The sequence below is a fragment of the Octodon degus genome, unplaced genomic scaffold, assembly GCF_000260255.1.
Source record: "Octodon degus isolate 3935 unplaced genomic scaffold, OctDeg1.0 scaffold00016, whole genome shotgun sequence".
Taxonomy (NCBI): domain Eukaryota; kingdom Metazoa; phylum Chordata; class Mammalia; order Rodentia; family Octodontidae; genus Octodon; species Octodon degus.
Window position 1 is genome coordinate 14,381,842 of NW_004524592.1, and position 20,598 is coordinate 14,402,439.

A 20,598-nucleotide genomic window follows, 5' to 3' on the forward strand; every position below is an offset into this window, starting at 1 on the left:
ATTCTAATATGTTACCTTTATTATAAAATCATGTTTGATTAATACTTCCTAATACCTAGATTATTTCATAGAAATCAATAGGTGAGGGGGGGAAAAAAGCAAGAACCAAGTTTTCTGGCTGGGGAGATAGCTCAGTGGCATAAGCACCTGCCTGGCAAGTACAAGGTTCTGAGTTTGATGCCTGATACAAAAAAAAAAAAAAAAAAAAAAAAGAAATGAATAGATGGGTAAAAACAAGAACACCATGATAAGGAGTAGTGAGAAAAACAGCAACAGTGTGCAAGGTACTGAATAGCTTTCCTACAGACTTAGTCCTGCAGACTTAGCTTCTCTGGATATTTTAGTGAAGAATTCATGTGGGAGTATCAGTAGCTCTTTTTATGGGCAACTGAAAAATAATCATATTAATAATTGCAATTCAGGTTTTCATTGAGCTAATAAAATGAGATTGTTACAATCTTACAGGATCTGGCATTTCTTTCTTTTTTTTTTTTTTTTAAATCTAGTACAGGGTCTATAGTGTCTCACTCCGTAGATTGGACTCAGTGATTCACCTGTTTTCAGCTGCCCAAGTGCAGGGATTACAGGCGTGCACCACCATGCCCAGTCTTAATTGCTAGTTCAGTGCACCCTGGGGGCAGGGCCAGCACAGCACCTGGGTTTTCTTCAAGCAAGAACTAAGTTTTCTGCATACTGTCAGCTCTTCCATGGGATTCAGGAGAGGGCAATTTATGGAGTAATTCATGACAAATGTTTAGGCAGGTAAGAGGCTAGAGTTGAGTAATTTAATGATCAAGCCCATGTACTGGGACCTCAGCAAAGCAGCACTCCATTTCCTCTACACTGGCAAAAATTAATCTAGAGTTGTTATTTCTATTCAAGAAATCTATTATGCCAAGGGGATGATAGGTTTTTTTCATTAACTTTTATTTCCTTGTTTTTTCCAGAATTATCTTCTGGGGAAAAAGGAAACAGCTGAAATGGCAGATAGAAACAAAGAAGTACTGCTAGAGGTATGCCTCCCCTGCCCCATTTTCTGCACATTGTGTAAGTGAAGTATTAAGTACCTTTTAAAGTGCAGTGTGGTGTGCTCCATATTTACAGTGACAGTTGTAACTCAAGAAGCCTGTATTCTCTGATGCCATGAGGGAGAGAGAATTCAACTGTGTGAACAGGTTAGGCAACTGAAGAACCTTTGAAAAACTTTTTGCCAACCAGTATTCTAGTGGAGTAAAAGAAGTAGTAAGTTTTTAGGGGGTGCCAAGTGGGAAGAAGGGCTGGCTGCTGTAAAATGTTTGCTGTTTTTACCTGCTTTTTCAGAGAGAAAGCTGGATATAATTAGCTGTTCACAAAATATCTCAGGATATAGCCATAAATAATTCAAATAAGTTTCTTAGTTATTCTTGGAAAAATCTTACATTGCAGAATAATAAATTTATGTATCTTTTAAAAATTATTTAATTTATTTGATATGGGGTCTTACTACACAGCTCAGATTTTTTTTTTTTTTTTTTTTTTTTTTGGAATCAGGAATTGAACTCAGGCCCTTGCGTTTGCCAGGGAAGCACTTATTCCACTGAGCTATCTCCCCGGCCCCACAGCTCAGATTTGTAGTGATCCTCTTGTCTCAGCCTCCAGTCCTGGGATTACAGGCATGCAGTACCGTGCCCAGTTTCAGGGCTGGCATGGCATGTGGTACTAGGGATCAAACTTGGGTCCTTTTGCTTGTCAGGCAGGCACTTAGACTGCTGAGCTATCTTCCCAACCTCCAATAAATTTAAATATAACTGAATTTTCAGCTTTTGCTGATTTTAAAAATTAAAAGAAGTTAATATGTTGAAATAAATTTACAAGGCAATTAGGAAAATGAAGATAGATAGGCACTTGGCCTTTTATAGTGATATTGGTTACCATCAAGAAAAAAAATCTTTTTAATTCCTAACTTTTCTGTACTTTGAGGACAAAGAAATTAATTTAGGTTGAAAGTGGCCTACACTGGTATTTAGTAAGGACTTTCTTTCACAGATATAGTAGTTTTAATATTAGATTTGTATCTAAGCATAAACAGAATACAGAATTTTGAGTTTGCTTATATTTCTTTCAACCTAATATTAGTTGTTTTGAAAGCAAATGCCCACTTTGTCTTAGACCATATTGCTTCATATGGTTTTTCAGTTGTTGTTAATCATTTATTTAACATGGTGCTTTCTTTTCAACTTTATTCCTTTTTAGATTGACAGCTAATTAATTCATTGCAAATTTGGAGTAAAATAAAGCTTAATGCCTATATTAACCATAATGTTTTTATTATATTTAGTATTTTATTTAAACTATGCTGTTTAGAAATACATTTAAGTACTGTTATATACAATTTATGTTTCAAGTTACTTTTTCTTCAACATTAGAAAAAAGTTCATAGGCAGAAGTTCATTGTTATATTTATGTATGGAATTTTTGTTAATTAAACATTTTAGGATTGCCATAGTAGTTTCAAAATAAATTTATATTGTCTTTAGAAAGTTCAGATTCAGATGAAATGAATAGCATGGGCTTAATAGAGAAACCACTCCTGTTTTAGAGTAATGCATCTGACAAGGGTAGGCCCAACTTTTCTCTTAACAACCCAAGGATCAGAAATCTTTGTAGCTCATCTTACTATTTTAGGAATGCTTTGGTGGAAGCTCTGTAACTGTACCAGAAATTGAAGGAGTCCTTTGGTTGAAAGATGATGGCAAGAAGTCCTGGAAAAAGCGATACTTTCTCTTGCGAGCATCTGGTATCTACTATGTCCCTAAAGGAAAAGCAAAGGTGGGTCCTTTCTGTAGGACTTTGGTCCCTTCTCTCAAGCTTATTGCTTTAATTTGTAATGAGTATGTCATTACTTTAGCTCACATAGAATAGATTACTTTATTTGTAATCTATCTAAAGACAGGGAAACTAAAAAAAATTTCACTTCTCCAGTCATTAGTTGGGCTCAACTCATTTCTTTTACTACATTTGAAATCATAGTTTTATTTATTATTTTGGGGTTCTTGCCAGAGTAGCTGTTTGGGGAGAAGAATTTTCGGGGTTTACAGCCATTCCAATCTTGAATGATAGGCTTTTTCTTGGTATAACTATCGCTTTGTACTAATTTGAGGACAGAACTATCTTAAGGGCTTTAGAGTATCATCTAATATGATACAGTTTTATAATAATCCTATAAACAAAATTATATCCCTATTTAACTGATGAAGAAACCTCCAGTGGAGAATCACTGTATTTGAGATATGTTTTATTCCAGGGAGCTTTCCTTTACACTATTGTAATTATATGCCATACTATACTTAAGTATTTTCTTTAAATGTCAGCATTTCCAAAAAAATTAGGTTTGGTATGAATAGCAAGAGAGTAAGTGTTTTAGTTACTTTTCTCATTACTGTGACAAAATAACCAACAGAGGAGGTAGGTTTAGTTAAAGGAGGAAAGGTTTATTGCATTCATAGTTTGTAGAGATTTCAGTCCATAATTGGCTGGCTCCAAGGCATGGCAGAGGGGAAACAGTCCATGGTGGGTAGAGGGTAGCAAAGCAAGCAACCAAGGGTTCTTAGCAGCTTCTTTCTGCCCCTTTGATATTCTATCCCTTTTATATCCTTGGAGAAAATGCCAAACCAATCAGTGCTACTGATTTAGTAATCACACACCCTTAATCCCAACACCCTTAATCCTAGTATTGTACTATGAATCATTTACATACTCTAGATCCAGCCACCTTTGAAAAAGCTCCACCTATGATGGAATGAGGCTTTGGGGGGACATCTAGACACAAACAGTAACAGTAAGCAAAATGAACTGATTGGGGGTTATATTATAGATTAAATAAATGTGTAAAACTTTATTCTTCTTCTGCAAAATAGCAGTAATTTCTACTTAGTAAAATTTAGATTTTCAGCTAAAAATTGTAACTATTATACTTGTTTCTTTGTACACCATTTTTTTAATTTTATATTTTTTTATTTTTATTGAGAAATATGAATGAGACAGTTTCACAGATGATTAATAGGACAGTTTTGATAATCAATACACTGTACATTGTTAGCTTCTTAGTGGTTATTCATAGTACAAGAAGCAGACAGGATATTCTGTCCAAACACTGTTATGTACACCATTGTTAACTTGACCTTTTGGATGTTTTTATGCTAGGTTTCTCGGGATCTGGTGTGCTTTCTCCAGCTCGACCATGTGAATGTTTACTATGGCCAGGACTATCGAAACAAATACAAAGCACCTACAGACTATTGTCTGGTGCTAAAGGTAAACACATTAACAGCTTTTGGGTGAATTTTAATTGAGGTTAGACATAGGTTATTGGACATTTGCAATACTTTGGATCTTCAGCAAGTATACTGTTTTTGCTTTATTGTGTGTCTTGAAAAAGGAATGGTAGAACTGGGTGTGTAGCTCAGTTCTAGAACACTTTGCTAGTATGTAGAGTTAGATTCCAATATAACCAAATAATAAAAATAAAAAAGAGGGGAAAAAAACATGTACTATGCCACAACTGACCCTTAGCCAATTAGCCTTAGAATGATGCACATAAAAAGTGGATGATTATTATAAGCTTTGAGCCATAATATGTAAAATATACTTGATTATACATTTGATATTTGTATTTATCATAAGCTTATTTTAGGAAAACTTACATCAGGGATGAATGTGAGACACATACCTTTTGTTTTAGTTATTTTCCTTTGCTGAGCAGAACCATCAGAGGGTGCTGTGCCCAAATTCTACATAAATTGGCTCCTTAGCTCTACCTTAGCCTTAAGTCTGCATGTTTATATCTTCATGTTTTATTTCTCTCTTCTCAGAGAATTGTCATTTGGCTCTAGAGTGCAGGATTTGTTTAGGATAGGGGGATGTAATGGCAACACTTTGTTAAACAATACTCTCTCAGAGACCACCACTGTATCATTTAAGTTACTTAAGAGCAAATAATTCTTTAACGTCAAAACAAAGTAACTTCACCCAAACAGTTTTTAAAACAAGACCGAGGTCCCCTGAAAATTAGGACCATAATGTCAAAATTGATTTTTCTATAATGCTAAGATGTTATTTGCCTTTTGCACTCTTGATTCTCTCAGAAATGTATAATGGAGTTTTCTACAAGGTCACGTAATGTGATATATTTTTGCCGTTGACATGTACAGTGTGTTTTTAGGTAATATTGTATCTTAATTTTTCCTACTTTGATTTCTAATGAGGTAAATATTGAAGAGGTAGAATAACTCCATTTCCATCTTCTCAGAGGCAGTCTTGGCAAGAGAATTGGATTGAACTAGTGGAGTACATTACTGCCAGCAGGGTTACAGCAAGAATAATAAGGGGCATACAGCAGCACATTGCATAAGTAGGCTAGAAGACAGCATTGTCTTAGTAAAAAGGTCTGCACAGAATTGTCTGAGCTATTATCCTGGAACATAGGAATGTAGTATATTACTCATGTAGGCAGGGCATCTTTCTCCTAAGAATTTCATCTTCTTTCAAGAAACAGCATAAAGACCTACATGTTCTTTTGGGATCTGATGTTTTTTAAGAGACTAACTTAAACAATCAATGCCATTAGTAGACATAACCCACATAAAAAGAAAGCTATTTGAGGGGTTTTATAACATGAAATAAGAGCTGGTTATTTCAGCAGCTCAGAGTTGTGAGAACCCACCCTCTTCCTATCTTTCTCTGTTCTGTCTTCTGCCTGTCCTCCTTGTGCAGGCTAACTTACCTCACTGTGGTGAGATGAACACTGCAGGTCTAGGCATCAACAAAGGCCTAGGGAAATACAGCAGAACAAGGACTTTTCTCCGTGTAGTGTATTTGCCTTTTTTAAAAATTATTTTTTTTTTCTTAATGTATTTCAGTACAGGATCTATAGGGTTTCACTGCACAGATTGGACTCATAGTGATCCTCCTGTCTTTCAGCCTCCCAAAGGCTGGGATTACAGGTACATGCCACCATGCAGTCTCAATCGTCTCAGTGCGCCTTGGGGGCGGGGCCAGCAAAGCCGGCAGGGGATTGAATCCCCAGCTCCTGCATCTGCCTAAGCAGGCACTTTAATCCACTGAGTTATATGATCGGCCCTGTATTTGCCTTTTTTTAAAAGGAGAAAACTTTTCCAGAAGCTACCCCATAGTCCTACCCTTGCGAACTGTTTTTTGAGATAGGGTTTCACAAAGTTGTCCAGGCTGGACTTGAATTTGAGATCTTCTTGCCACAGCCTCCCAAAGTGCTGGGATTATGGGTATATGTAACTAGGCACAGCATCCTCACACCTAGAGGATTTTTGACCTAAAGTACATTCCAACTGCGACACCATTCACTGAGAAGGCATACAAAATCACTGTGCTTGCCCCTCACTAGTCAGAACCCACACATTTGGGACACAGGTGATGGATTGTCCTCTACTTGATGAGAAGTAGGAAGAAGAGGCATCTACTGTGAGAAAGGTAACTAACATTGTCTGTCAAAATCCTACTAACTGTGAGTACTATCTCTGACAGGTTGGAAATCCCTAATTTGAAAATCCATAATCTGATATGCACTGACGTCTGACTTGTTTTTAGGTACATTTTATACATTTTAGGTATACATAATAATCACATTCATCATACAGAACTTGTACCTGCATATGATATAACTTGATTTCTTTATTTCCCCATCCCCCTACCTTCCCTTCATCACTCCCCAATTTACCAAAAGCTTTGTTTCTATGTTTTCCTTTTTTCTTTTTTTTTACTTTTTCCTTCTTTCCTCCTCCCCCCTTCTTTATTCCCCTCCCCATTTAAATATTTTTTTTCCTATTTCACAATACCTGTTATACATTTTGGGCCTACTTATATTCTCAGTTTCTTACACCAGAGAATCAATGTGATATTTACACATGTATGTCCAATTTTGAAATCTCACTTTTCAAGAACCAGCATGACATTCAGAAAGTTTCAGAAGAGCCTTTACTTACCATGCATGGGGCCCTAGGTTCAATCCCAGCACCACATGAAGAAAAAAATTTGCTTTAATCATGTATGTATGTATGTATGTATATATGTATGTATGTATACATTTGGTACAGGGTCTTGATACACAGCTCCAACTCATAGTGATCCTTCTGTCTCAGCTTCCCCAGCATTGGAATTACAGACTATGCCAACACACCCATGTTTTCTCCCCAGACCCTATTTTTTTCTTTTTTTTCAGAGTTCAGAGCACTTCAGATATTCAGATTAGGGATGCCCAAGCAGTAGTCTGCAAATATTCCAAAATCCTTAAAATTTTGAAATCTGAATCTGGACATTTTGAGTATAGAATACTCAGGCTGTTTAATAGTCTCTTTTTTAACTCACAGAATTCTTAAGAATATTTTTGTGTCAAGGGTTTTTCCTTCGTTTTTCAACAATATCTACGTTTTATATTCACTATTAGTGATCTCTGTATTCTATATTTTTTTTCTGCCATTAGAAAACATAGTCACTATCATTCAGTGTAGAACGTGAGGTGACAGCCTGCACTAGAAAGGAGCAGCACAGAAGCTGAAGTGCAGTACTCAGGGTCAATTTGTCCAGCACTGTATATATTGGGAGCCTGCCCCTTAGCTCAGTTCTTTAAGTGGCTGCTTCAACAAAGCAGTCATGGGGCCCGGGAGATGGCTCAGTGGAATAAGTACTTCCCTGGCAAGTGCAAGGGCCTGAGTTCAACCCCCAGTTCCACCAAAAAAAAAAAAAAAAAAAAAAAAAAAGCAGTCAGGCTCAGATTGCTGTGGTTCGATCCCCACAACTCAAGCCAGCCAAACCTGCCCTGAAGGCATTCAGAGGAAAAAAAAAAAAATCCTTCTGCCATTTGCCCAGCATCACATAACCATTAGGGTTTAATTAAAGACAAGTCTTCAGTCCTCGAGTCTTTACTAGATTTTGCCTATACAAATATTTTTATTCTTGAACATGAGTTCTAAAGAAAATGCTGCTCTACAGGGTTTACACAAATACAAGCTTAGTATTTATAGGGCCTTATCTTTCTATCAGCTTTGGGCTATGATTTTCCAGTGAAATATTGGATACTAGAAATATGCCAGGTTTGAATAAAACATATGGTGTGAACATTTAAATATTTTTAACAATAAAAGACCTATTGTAGTTAATATCCCCAGCCAAATACTATGCTCAGTTGAAACACTTAGCCCATGATGTTTGCTACTTTCTAAAGTAGTTCTAGGGGTCCTTTTCCATGAGGATCTATAGTTGTGCTGCCACAACTGCCTGAATAATTTCAAAACATTTCCTTTTCATCATCATTTTGACTTTGGTGAAGAGCCAAAAGTTTTATGGTAGCAGCTGGGGAATAAGGTGGATGAGAACATACTGGGTTTTTCATCATACCACATAAAAACACAAGAAGGGATTTCCAGAACTGCTTCAGTGATAGGGAAAAAAGAAAAAAAAAAAAAAGGTAAGTGTGCTTGAGTAAAGGGGAGTGAATATTTTGGGGGACAATGATAGCAGTGTCTCTTTTATATAACTTTATTTAAAAATTCACTGTATACCTTGATCACATCTCATATGTACACAGTCACATTTTGGTAATTTGTTTTTTAAAGGTCATAAAAGTATTGATAAGTAAAGTTTATCCATCAAATTTGACAATATAGGAACAAACAGGTTGTGTATTCATCTGTAATTAAATGTTTGCTTTAAAAAAAAATGTTTTATTTGGTACAAGGTTTTACTATGCATCTCAGACTTGTAGTGATCCTGTCTCAGCCTCCGTGGTGCTGGGATTATAGGCGTGCACCATCACACCCAGTTTGGCACAGGTGGGAGCCGGCACAGCATGCGGTACCAAGGATCAAGCCCAGGCAGGTCCTTACACTTGCCAGGCAGGCACTTAGACTGCTGAGCTATCTCCTCACACTTAAATAAGTTTCTTAAGGAAATCTGTTTGAAAATTACATACCACATTTATTGTTGGACTAGGGCTTGCTTTAGGCAGATTGAGGCAAAATAATTTATTTCTCTGTGGTAGGTAGGAAAGGAAAAGCAGTTTGCATTGAACTTCTGAAGCACCATTACTTATAAGTAACTTGTAAGGCAGTAATATGACATAATAGTTAAGGTTATGGGTGCTGGAATAAAATTGAATTGGTTCATTTCTCAGTTCTTTCGCTTATGAAAAGAAAGTTTAATTGCTGTCTTTAATCTTCTATCTTTTAAAAAATTTTTCTTAATCTTTCATTTATTTGGTTCAGGGTTTCACTACACAGCGTGGACTGGTACTGATCCTCCTGTCTCAGCTTTCCCAGCACTGGGATTACAGACATGTGCCACCCTGTCCACTTTCGATGGCTGGCATGGCATGCAAATATAGGCATCAAACTTGGGTCCTTGTGCTTACCAGGCAGGTGCTTAGCCTGCCAAGCTATCTCCCAAGTCCTAATGTTCTATCATTAATCACTTCCAGAATGTAGAAATGGTAGTAATGGTAATAAGAGTTTCTGTGAGGATTGAATGAGTTTAAAATATGTGAAATATTTCACATAATCTCTGGTGCTATTTTTAATAAGCTATCAGTGGACTAGTGGGACAGCTGATTCCTGAGGGATTATTAATAATGGGGACCTTGAATAAGGACTGCTGTGAGTGCCTTTATTATATGGGAAGATAAAAAAGAACTGAGTCCCTAAAATGAATTTTAAATTAACAAACAGTGTGATGCTTGACTTAAATAGAATCAGAAAAACACCCAGCTCTTCAGGATGTTAACCAGATGCCTAGGTGAGAGAGGTGAAGTGAAAAAAGCAGAGGATAATTTTCTTTGATTTTTCCCTGATACTCTGTTGATGCTTACTTTTGTTTGGGTTTGGTTTGTTTTGATTTTGGTGCTAAGGACCAAACCCAGTGCTTCTAGCTTGCTATGCAAGTGTTCTACTGCTGAGCTAAATACCCAGCCCTGATACTCTGTTATTGAAAACACCTTTTCATGTAGAGAGTGGATAGTCATATGTGCATACTCAGGACCCTGCTGTTAACAAGCTCCAGGTAGTCAAGATAGTTGTTAATGACCGTGGAGGGAGGTGACAAAAAAGGCTGAGATGGTCCTGTAGCAGCCCCTGCCAGAGGCAGTGCCTCTGAGGAGAACATCTCTTCCATGCTTCCTCAGATGCCTACTTCATCTTCTGCATACACTGTGACATTAGCCAAAGACCTGTTCTGTTTTGCTTATCACTATATCCTAAATAGTCAAAGCAAATAGTTCTCATGCAGTAAATATTTGTTGAATGAATAAATGAGGTGAAATTCTTCTTCATCCTTGTGTGGAAAAACATAACTCTTTCATGTGTACTCCTTTGTGCTTTAAAGGTTACCATGACACATTCTTGGAACATAATGTAGTATAGACAAGCACTGTATTCCAGGAGACAGGACTATATTGTCAGAAGAGAAGTTGTTGGGTATTGTTTTGCTTCCCTTTTATTGATTGAGAGTTTATCATTTTAAACTGACTACAGCCTTCAAGAAAATAGTGCTGGGGCTAGGGAGATAGCTCAGCAGAATAAGCACCTGCCTGGCAAGCACAGGGTCCTGAGTTCAATCCCTGGTACCACATACTGTCCCAGCCCCAGGACCCTGGGTATGTTGAGCCAGCCCTGAAACCTGGTGTGGTGGCACACACCTGTAATCCCAGTGCATTCCTTTTTGTTGTTGTTGTTTTGTATTTGGTACAGGGTCTCCCTACCAGCTAGGACTTGCAGTGATCCTCCTGTTTTCAGCCTCTCTGGGGTTGGGATTACAGGGGTGTGCCACCACACCCGGTCTCAGTGGCCAGCAGCATGGTATGTGGTGCTGGAGATTGAATTCCGGCCCCTGCGCCTGCCTAAGCAGGCACTTAGTCTACTGAGCTATCTCGCTGGTCCTAAAAAAGAAAAGAAAAGAAAAAAGGTGGTCTAGGTAATAAGTGTTTTATTTGATTTTTTTATTTTTATTTATTTATTTATTTTTGGGGGGAACCGGGGATTGAACTGAGACCCTTGCGCTTGCCAGGGAAGCGTTTATTCCACTGAGCCATCTCCCCAGCCCCTGTAATAAGTGTTTTAAAAGAGCCTCCTGAGCTCTGCAAACTGTTGGCTGCCCTGGGAACAAAACACTAAAGAGTTGTGACATTTTCTTTCTCACAGTAGAACAAGGATTGATCATTAACAATGCAGCTGTGAACTTGTTTTATTGATATCATGGCTTCTACAACAAACAAATGTAGGGAATTTTGGATAAATTCTTTTCAAACTGCTTTCATTCATGTAATTAAACACAAATATTAGGTGTTTTGGCAAAATACAGCTATCATTTTAATTTTTCAGAATGAATGAAAAGAGCAATAATAAACTGGCCTCATTACATCCAAATTCAGTGTAGTTTGAGCCTTTTCTTTTCTAGACACTAGTGGTTGAGGTCCAGTAGAATTAAACTGGCTTCATTCCATTCCTAAGATGAGCACTAGTAGCCCACGGCAGGTCCTTCACCCTGCCCAGGCGTCAATAGATGCATAGAAGCTACTGGCTCCAAGAAGCTACTGGCTCCTGCGACACACACTGTGCTCCTGCCACAGTGGGGAGGGACCTCCACATCTGTCTCTACCGCAGCACCAGATAGAGCCATGGGCTTCTGTCCTGGACTGGTGCTGTGTGCTCGATGCCCTAGCCCAGTGATAACTCCAGAGCAGTGCTGAAGCCTCACCAAAGCCCTCTCAGTTGGAAATCAGGAGAGTTCAAAGTGAAATAGAATTTTCTCCCCTTTTTCCAATCCTACAAATTAAGAATTCTGCTGAATTAACCTTGATGGATTTTGTTTCTTTCAAATGTAGAAGGGATATCTGGGGATTTCCCATGTGTGAAGGTTTACTTTAATGTGGACAGACTGACCTAAAGCTTAACCCAAGTTTCACTCCATGTGGGCTTTTCTGTTTGGCCATATGAGAAATATATTTATTATTTGGATATCTAATAACTTACCAGGATAAGTTTAAACTTTGATAAAACTTATTTTTTCCATGTCTCCAGAAGACTAATTTTGATTTTGCATTTTGCTCTTGCAGCACCCACAGATCCAGAAGAAATCTCAGTATATCAAATACCTCTGCTGTGATGATATGAGGACCTTGCATCAGTGGGTCAACGGGATTCGCATTGCGAAGGTGCATTCCTTCAGATGGGATGGAAAGGGTTAAATGATGGTTATGATGCAATTTGAGTTTCATGATAGTTCATGATTTTGCTGGTATTTCATTTTCTTGGACCTAAGTGTGCTTTTTTTTTTTTTTTTTAATGTCCTTTTTTCTTGGTAGTGATAATAGTTGGTATTCATGGATTAACACTGCTGGTAAAAGCTTGTCAAGTAGCATCACAGTATTTTGTCTTGGGAGAATGTATTATGTGATTCTCATAGCAGAGGTTAGCCTAGGCAAAGTAATTTTTTAATTTAATAATCATTTAGCAACCAGAATTAGAGCAGTTTCTTTAATAGTGTTAAAGATAAGGCCCTTGATCAAGAATTTGAGGTGAAAAAATACTTTTAATCAACTGTTAACTTCCTACTGCTTTTATATAAATGAGGAAGATTACGATTTGCTAGTACTGCAAGACTTGGGAGTATTATAGATATTAATACAACTATAAATCAGTAAACAGATGCATCCCCATTTGCTACCTTATCCTTCTGATAACAAGTACAATTCAGTGTCATCATTTATTGTCTCTATTTAGTATGGGAAGCAGCTCTATGCAAACTATCAAGAAGCTGTGAAGAGGACAGAGTCTGCCTATGACTGGACATCCTTATCCAGCTCCAGTATTAAATCAGGATCCAGCTCTTCCAGCATCCCAGGTAGTTCAGATGCCTCAAAGCGCCATTTTGGAGACTGGTAATAGACCTGATCATTTCAACTTGATTCATAGAAACCAGAGCCAAATTTTTCAAGAGTGGACAGTATCACGGACCAGTTCTCAAATCAGTATATACAGACTTGTAAAGCCAGGAGTTTTATAATTTATATGTGTAAAGCGTATTCAGAATCCATTACATGTACTGAAATGTATGGGTTAAACAATTGCTTGGCAAGGGCTGGGGTGATGGCTCAGTGGAATAAGCGCTTCCCTGGCAAGTGCAAGGGCCTGAGTTCAATCCCCGGTTCCACAAAAAAAAAAAAAAAAAAATTGCTTGGCAGAATCTCTGTCCTCAGAATCTATCAGGAGGCCACCTTCCTTTCATACAGATTTCCTGATATTGCACTGTAGTGGAAATGCCTGAAACTAGTTCAGAATTACAATTCAGGAAACCATTCAAGTCATCAAACTTTGTGAAATTTTTACAGGAAGCCATTGATACTCAAATAGGACTTTCAAATTCCCACATCCTTCAAGCAAATATAAACAAGTTTAAGTTGTAAAGTAAATGCTTCTTCACTTTCAAAACATTCCCTGATGTTCATAACCCCCTAAAAGCAGAACTTTTTGTTACTTATTGATTAAACTGATTTAATTTCATCCCTAAATTATTTAAACAAATTTATTTTACTATATTTTTTTGAATTGTTTTTTAGAAGGGGTTTATTTTTTGTTTTTGATGCCGAAGACTGAACCCAGGGCTTCCAGCTTGCTAGGCAAGCGTTCTACTGCTGAGCCAAATCCCAGGCCTGTAAACCAATATAGAATGTGTATATGTATGCAGGTTGGTGTATACATACATGTATTTCCTAGTTTTGTTCACTGACTGTAGAATCTGTATACTCCAGTAATAAAAGTATGTTAAAGGGATTTGGAATCTACCTAAGTCTGACCGCCAAAGCTAGAAGAATTAGACAGTAAAATAAATAATGTAGTGTAGGGTAATAACCCAGATCATAAAATAAATATCTATGAGTCTATACCAATATGAGCAAGTTATTGAATAAACAAGGAAGAGACTTAATTTTACACAGAAAACTTATAAATAGCTTACCTAGATACTTTTCTTTGAGGAGGTACTTTGTCTCTCTGCTCCTCAAGTGTGGACTGCACACAGTGAGTTGCTTCCAAAGAGTAGCACAGAAGGGGGCAGTTACTATCCGGCACAGAACCTGACACACACAACCTCACCCCATGATCATGGTCAGTAGTATCAGGTAGAAAGTCACACTGATCTCATGTGCCCCTCAAAGGATTTGAGCAAGTTGGTTTATTTGGCCTGTGCTCTTCTTCCCAAATTCATAGTCTTAGTCTAATCAAGGGAAAAGCATGAAACCAAAACTAAGAAGCACTCTGTTAGTCATCAAAACGGAGCTCTTCTACTGTAATTTTGTCTCTCATAGTGAAATATTTATGAAAAACTAAGATTTACATTCAGGAATGGTGGCACATGCCTGTAATCCCAGCACTCAGGAGGCTGAGGCAGAAGGATCAGTGCAGATTCAAGGCCAGCCTAGGCTATGTAGTGAGCTCAAGGCCAGACTGAAGTGGGCATTGAGACCATGTTTTAAAAAAAAAAAAAATCCCTTATTTCCTAAGATAAGGGAAGTTTTCTAATGAAAAATACTGTGTTTGTAGTAAAAGGGAGTGGTGTAAAATTAATTTACTGTTATTCTACATAGCTTTTGATTCTGTGTAAAAGACCTAAAAGCACATGTTCAGACTGTCAGAATAATGCCTGACTTAATCTGCTCTCCCACTCCATAACAGAATCTCAGTCCAATCATTCTAACCAGTCTGACAGTGGTGTCTCTGACACCCAGCCAGCAGGGCCAGGGCACATCCGTGCCCAGAGCATTGTGAGCTCCATCTTCTCTGAGGCTTGGAAGCGCGGCACTCAGCTGGAGGAGACCAGCAAGGTAAGGACGGGCACTCCTGGGCTTGGGTAGTGCTGTTCCTCTCCCTTCCTGGGCCTCTTCCTCAGGGCCATTTCAGTCTCCACCTAGGTCCTCAGTCTTGCTATTGTAATGGAAGAAACCATTTGAGAGAGACCTGCTGATCTGACTTCTCCTTAGAAGAGGTTATTTGCTATTTCACTCTAATGATCTAAAAACAACTCTTGTCAGTTTAACTCATTTATCAGTGGTTCAAAATTTTAAGATAAAACATTTTTCTCCTTTGTACCCTTAACCAGTTGGTAGAACAGTACCATGCAGTACGAGTACCCTATAGTGGTACATGTTCCAGAGAAACTGCTTGCAATTATTTCTATATCTGTTATTAACTGAATTTGTTCAGACTTATTCCTCATCTTTTATGACTTTTAGCATTTCTTTGGACACTAACGAACTTTCTCAAATTCTGCTTTATAGTAGAAGACCAAATTTAAATCAGTCCCCTTAAAAGTTTGTTTCTCAGCCTTGCAAAGTAGATTATTCAGACACCTAAGAATAATTATTTTAGGACTATAAGTTTAGGAAAATAGATTCTTTGACTGAGTGGAAAGGCAAGTTCACACAGCAGAGGGGAGTTCTGTCCAGGCCACCACGCCAGAGCTGAGCAGCGCCCTGGCTGGGCTATGTAGTTCTTAGCTAGTAACCATTTTGAGTTTTTTGTTCTTGTGGTCAGAGTCCCTCAGTACATTCACAAATGAGAACCAAATGGGCATTTATTCTTTACTTATTGAAACATTTCTTCCTTTACTTCCATTTATGCTTAAGTGGCCCTGAGAGTGCAGAGGAGCATTCATTACCCAGTGATGAAGAAACAGAATCCATCCCTAGTTTCAGAAAGAGAATGAGCCCAGGCATAGTGTCATCTGTCTGAGTCATGACCCTTGTGTGTTTCTTGTCACTTCAGTCTCAGTTGCCACCCAAGACGGCCAGCACAGCTAAGCTCTGCACCCCTGGGCCAGCCAAGGCAGGGCCAAGTGAAGGTCAGGGCTGTTCTCTGGAACACTTAACCTGGGTGACCCCGTAACTACTCCTTCCTCCTAATGCTTCTGCTCCCACTGGTCATTTTTAAAGAAACATGTAGGTGTTCTAGAAGGCATTAGAATTCAGCCTATAATGAAATGAGCCTTGTAGCCCACTAACGTAAGCGTCTTTCATGCTAGATGTCATAAGTGAAAACGAATGGTTTGTCTCTTTGTAATAGCTGGTTCAAAAAGCCTAAATGGTGCACCCAAAAGCTATTACACCAAGGGAACTTACTTTCCTCCTCTTAAAAGTTTTTGAGCCACACTTGTGCATGACTTGCTCCATGAAACCATTTCAGCAATGCCAAGAAGCACGCAGGTGGAGTTTGGTGCAAACTCTCCCCTTTTCTTGATACATTGCCTTTTGTCTTCCAAATATCCCCACTTATTTCCTTCTGGCTTTTTCTGTGTGATAGTTTTGTGATCTTTGGCTGTAATGTTTACAGAGCCTTTCTCAACACATGCTTCAAACAAGTATATGAATGTCCTGCACCTGTGCTGCTGGGTTTGTGCATGTGGGGTGCGTGTCTCGCGTGGACACGGTGTGTGCACGCCTCACTACCATGCCAGCATGCTGAGTAAGTCGAGTCTGGGCAGTTCCCCACCACTTCTGTCCCGAGCCTCATCCGCTCCCATCTGCATTGGTCACGTTGGTGCAGGCAAGGAGCGAAGGTCTCCAGTGACATGCATCCACCTGCTGGTCAGGAGGTGCCAGCGCCCCAAGCAGATGGCTCCCATGCGGGAATTGTGTGCGAGGTCACTGGCCCCCTCAACAGGAGATACTTCCTGCAGGGCCAGGCAGCACGCCTGTCAGAGATGTTGAATGTCAGAGATTTGTGTGTCCTTGCTGCCCTGGGAGTCCGTGTGGCCTTCTGGGTACTGTCCGTCTCTACGTGTTGTTCCTATCACCCTGCTCACAGGCTTGTTTTTTTCTCATTCTTTTATCCTCCTTTTAGGCCAGAACAGAATCTCTGAATCGGCCCTACACGTCACTGGTGACTCCTTTGTCCCCACAGACTAAGCCAGGCACCCCCTACACTGCTTCCCAGCCCTCGCCCCCGCTGCCCCCGCCGCCACCGCCACCTCCACCACCCCCACCACCACCTCCGCCACCCCCACTTCCTGGCCAGTCTGCACCGTCCTCAGGCTCGGCGGCCACCGTGTTCGTCAAGTACAGCACGATCACAAGGCTACAGAACGCGTCGCAGCACTCTGGGTCCCTGTTTAAGTCACCGCCACCCCCAGGCACGCAGTCGCTGCCCTTGGCCTCACAGGCCGGCAAAGCTCAGCTCCTGGTACCCCCCAACGGTGTCGTGCCACCGCCCCCACCCCCTCCACCACCCCCAACTCCTGGCTCTGCGATGGCCCAGCTAAAGCCAGCACCCTGTGCCCCTTCGCTGCCGCAGAGCAGCCCACCGCCACCGCCACCGCCAAAGATCCATCAGGTTCAGCCCACGGTGGCCCCTACGCCCCCCAAGCCCCCAGTGCCTGGGCCCACGCCCCCGCCGCCGCCAGCCAAAAAGCCACCCCCATCCCCGTTCCCCAAACAGCAGAGCCTGGTTGGGAAGTCGCTCCCGCCCCCGCTGTCTCCAATGCCCACCGTGCCCTCTGTGGTGAAGCAGATGGCCGGTCAGTTCCCTCCTACTACTGCAGACGCGCAGCCCCTGAAGCCAGGCCCAGCCCACATCGTGCCGCAGTCCCCCCCTGCTGTGAAAGCGAAGCCCAAGTGGCAGCCCAGCACCGTCCCTGCGCCTTCTCCGGACTTCCCTCCTCCCCCTCCGGAAAGTATCCTGGCGTTTCCGCCTCCACCTCCACCTCCACCTCCTCCTCCTCCACCCCCAGCCCCTGCTGCTGATAAAGGAGGATCTCCGGGCAAAAAGCCCAGTCAGATATCCAGCCCTGGAGGAAAGAAGCCACCCCCGACGCCACAGCGCAACTCTAGCATCAAGTCGAGCAGTGGCGAGCAGCTGGAGTCCAAGAGGCCCTCGGTGGATACCCTGGTGAGCAGGTTCGCCCCACCCGCCGACGAGACCCTGCCCCCCGTTGCACTGCCCAAGCCCGGAAAGCTCCTGCTCCCCGGAGCCGGCTTCCCCAGCGTGCTCCCCGGGGCAGCGCCAGCCAAGCCCGCTGTGCTGAGCGGGCGACGGAAGGACTCAGTGGTGGAATTCCCCTCTCCACCGTCGGATTCTGACTTCCCACCCCCTCCACCTGAAACAGAACTTCCTCTGCCCCCCATTGAGATCCCGCCAGTGTTTTCAGGAAGCGCTTCCCCCAAAGTGGCAGTTGTTAACCCTCAGCCACAGCTGTGGTGTAAAACGTCCTCCGTGAAGAAGGCCCCTCCGCCCACACGACCCAAGCGCAACGACAGTACCCGCCTCACCCAAGCAGAGCTCTCTGAGCAGCCAGCAATGGCCACTGTTGTGCCACAAGTGCCCACATCTCCCAAGTCCAGCCTTAGCGTCCAGCCTGGATTTTTGGCTGACCTCAACAGGACCCTGCAACGGAAGTCCATCACCCGGCACGGCTCACTGTCCTCCTCCCGCATGTCCAGGGCCGAACCTACAGCCACCATGGATGACATGGCCCTGCCTCCGCCACCCCCCGAACTGCTCTCTGATCAACAGAAGGCCGGCTACGGGGGCAGTCATATATCAGGCTATGCAACCTTACGGAGAGGACCTCCTCCTGCTCCCCCCAAAAGAGACCAAAACACCAAGCTCTCCAGAGACTGGTAACTGCCACAAAACGAGTTTCATGTTACCTGTAATCACTTTTACAATCAGCTTACCTGATCATCTGTGAATTCAGGTGTTCAGAGCCTCCTGGTATGTTATTCAGGTAGTATGTGGCCGTGTGTGTGTTTGTGTCTGTGTACACATATGTATACATAAATGTATATGTATGTAGAGAGAACAGAGTAGTTCTATTTATTCCTTTCCTCTACAAATCTGAAAATGGGTTTTGTATATCTTGAGCGCAAGAGGCATGGAAAGGGATGTTTACTGTCTCTTAGGATTTGTCTATCATGTAGATTGGACCAAAAACTTCTAATTATTACTTAGAAGGTATTTTATAAGTGTCTGTGCAGTCTACTCGTGCATGTTGTATATTACATAATTAAGGAATAGATGTATAACATGTTTCTCAGTTTGAGAAAACCAGTGTTAGACATAGCTATTGGGCTTTTATGTTTGGTTTTCCCAAGTTGGCTGAGTTAGAACTGCTTGACTGATTACTTTATTACTATACATTATAGGGCACTTTAAATCAGGAAAATCTCTGCTTCGTAGAATGAGCAAATAGTGCAGGAGGAGAAATTTTTCACAGTGTCTTCATGTGATTGTGCATAGCAAAGGAAATCCATGGTATAACAGACTGCTGTAGTTGCAGTGCTCCTGCAATGGTCCCACCCACATCTAGGATGTGTTCTGTCACAGGTAAGCTTGGTGTAGCATTAATACTCTAATGCTGGCTAGTTTGAGTGCTGTCTTGCGATGCCTCAAGTTGGCTTCGTGGTCTTCACTTTGAGAATGTCCAACACAGTATCCTTGTAATGCACTGTCCCAGTATGTCATTGGGTCACCAGTTAATCTTCTCTATAGCATATACTTTAGGTAGATGTTGAAATTGTAAACAGTTGGTATATAAAATACTCCCCTGCCCATCATTAAGAAAAACCTTCTGAAATGTGTTGTGCATTGCTCTCTAAAAGGTTAAGATAACAGAACAAAACTGAGCCCTGTACAGATATCCTTGATCAGGTTGTACATGGGTTATAATATGTAAATCAAAGAATCCATTAACTATGGAAATACCACTAAGGGAAAGAAAATGAGGTTTTTGGTAATGTCACTCATACCCAATAGAGAGCTGTTTAGTATCTTCACCGACTGCACCTTGGTTGTAGACACTGCTCTAGGTAACTAGGTGTTGTGGTGGAGTAACACAGTACCAAGTTGTCAGTGACCTTACATATTGTGCATGTGCAGTTTGGTGTAACAAGGAACCACTGCTTGAAGGACACACTACACTTCTATATGCTTCATACTATATACCTTCTTCTGTTAATTTTCCTTTGTACATGAGTATGTACTGTCACCAATTTACCATAAATCGACTCTTATAAATAAAATGCAATCAAAGCTGCTCTTAAACGAGAATAAAAATTGGCCGTCCCAGCAATGAGAAACGAAACATCTTGTAATGAAAGTCTGTTCCTGCTGTGAGGATTACCAGTGCAAGCTGCAGGTATGTGTTGACACTGCCCCATAGGAGAAAGCAACGCCAATGAATGGGAAAAGGGTAAAGAATTCAAGAATAAACTAAAATTGTGCTGGGTGCAAGGCATCACTGTAATCTGTCGAAAAAGAACTGCATCACAAAGAGGAAACAGTGCACCTTTCCACTCTGCATCTCCAGGATATTTGTTCAGTATATTCATGTGGCAGGGGGCCTGGCCCTAGCTCAGGCCTTTAAGTGGCTGCTTCCACAAAGCTGTCAGCCTCAGGTTGCTGGAGTTCGAACCTCACACCTCTCCCACTGGCCAAAAGTGCCCTGAAGGCATTCGAGGAACCAAAAAAAAAAATATTCATGTGGCTAAGGAGCAATAAGACATCATTTAAGATTCCTCAGTTCTGTGTGCTTGACATGCTGATGCTTATG

General features: G+C 41.0%; 1 protein-coding gene across 6 annotated transcripts in view; it reads left to right on the forward strand.

Annotated features, from left to right (window-relative positions):
- The window catches only part of Raph1 (Ras association (RalGDS/AF-6) and pleckstrin homology domains 1), a 103,121-nt gene extending 82,745 nt beyond the window's left edge, over window positions 1-20,376 (forward strand). For 5 of the 6 annotated variants that reach the window (XM_023710040.1, XM_023710042.1, XM_023710043.1 and 2 more), the window contains 7 exons: window positions 948-1,013; window positions 2,665-2,808; window positions 4,183-4,293; window positions 12,113-12,211; window positions 12,780-12,900; window positions 14,730-14,878; window positions 16,893-20,376. In XM_023710040.1, coding sequence (XP_023565808.1) covers window positions 948-1,013; window positions 2,665-2,808; window positions 4,183-4,293; window positions 12,113-12,211; window positions 12,780-12,900; window positions 14,730-14,878; window positions 16,893-18,671 — 2,469 coding nt within the window. In that variant the 3' untranslated portion in view covers window positions 18,672-20,376. Of the gene's footprint in view, window positions 1-947; window positions 1,014-2,664; window positions 2,809-4,182; window positions 4,294-12,112; window positions 12,212-12,779; window positions 12,901-14,729; window positions 14,879-15,818; window positions 15,895-16,892 lie in introns of all 6 variants that reach the window. The other variant, XM_023710044.1, reaches the window with a different exon arrangement.
- Window positions 20,377-20,598: the final 222 nt, after the last annotated feature.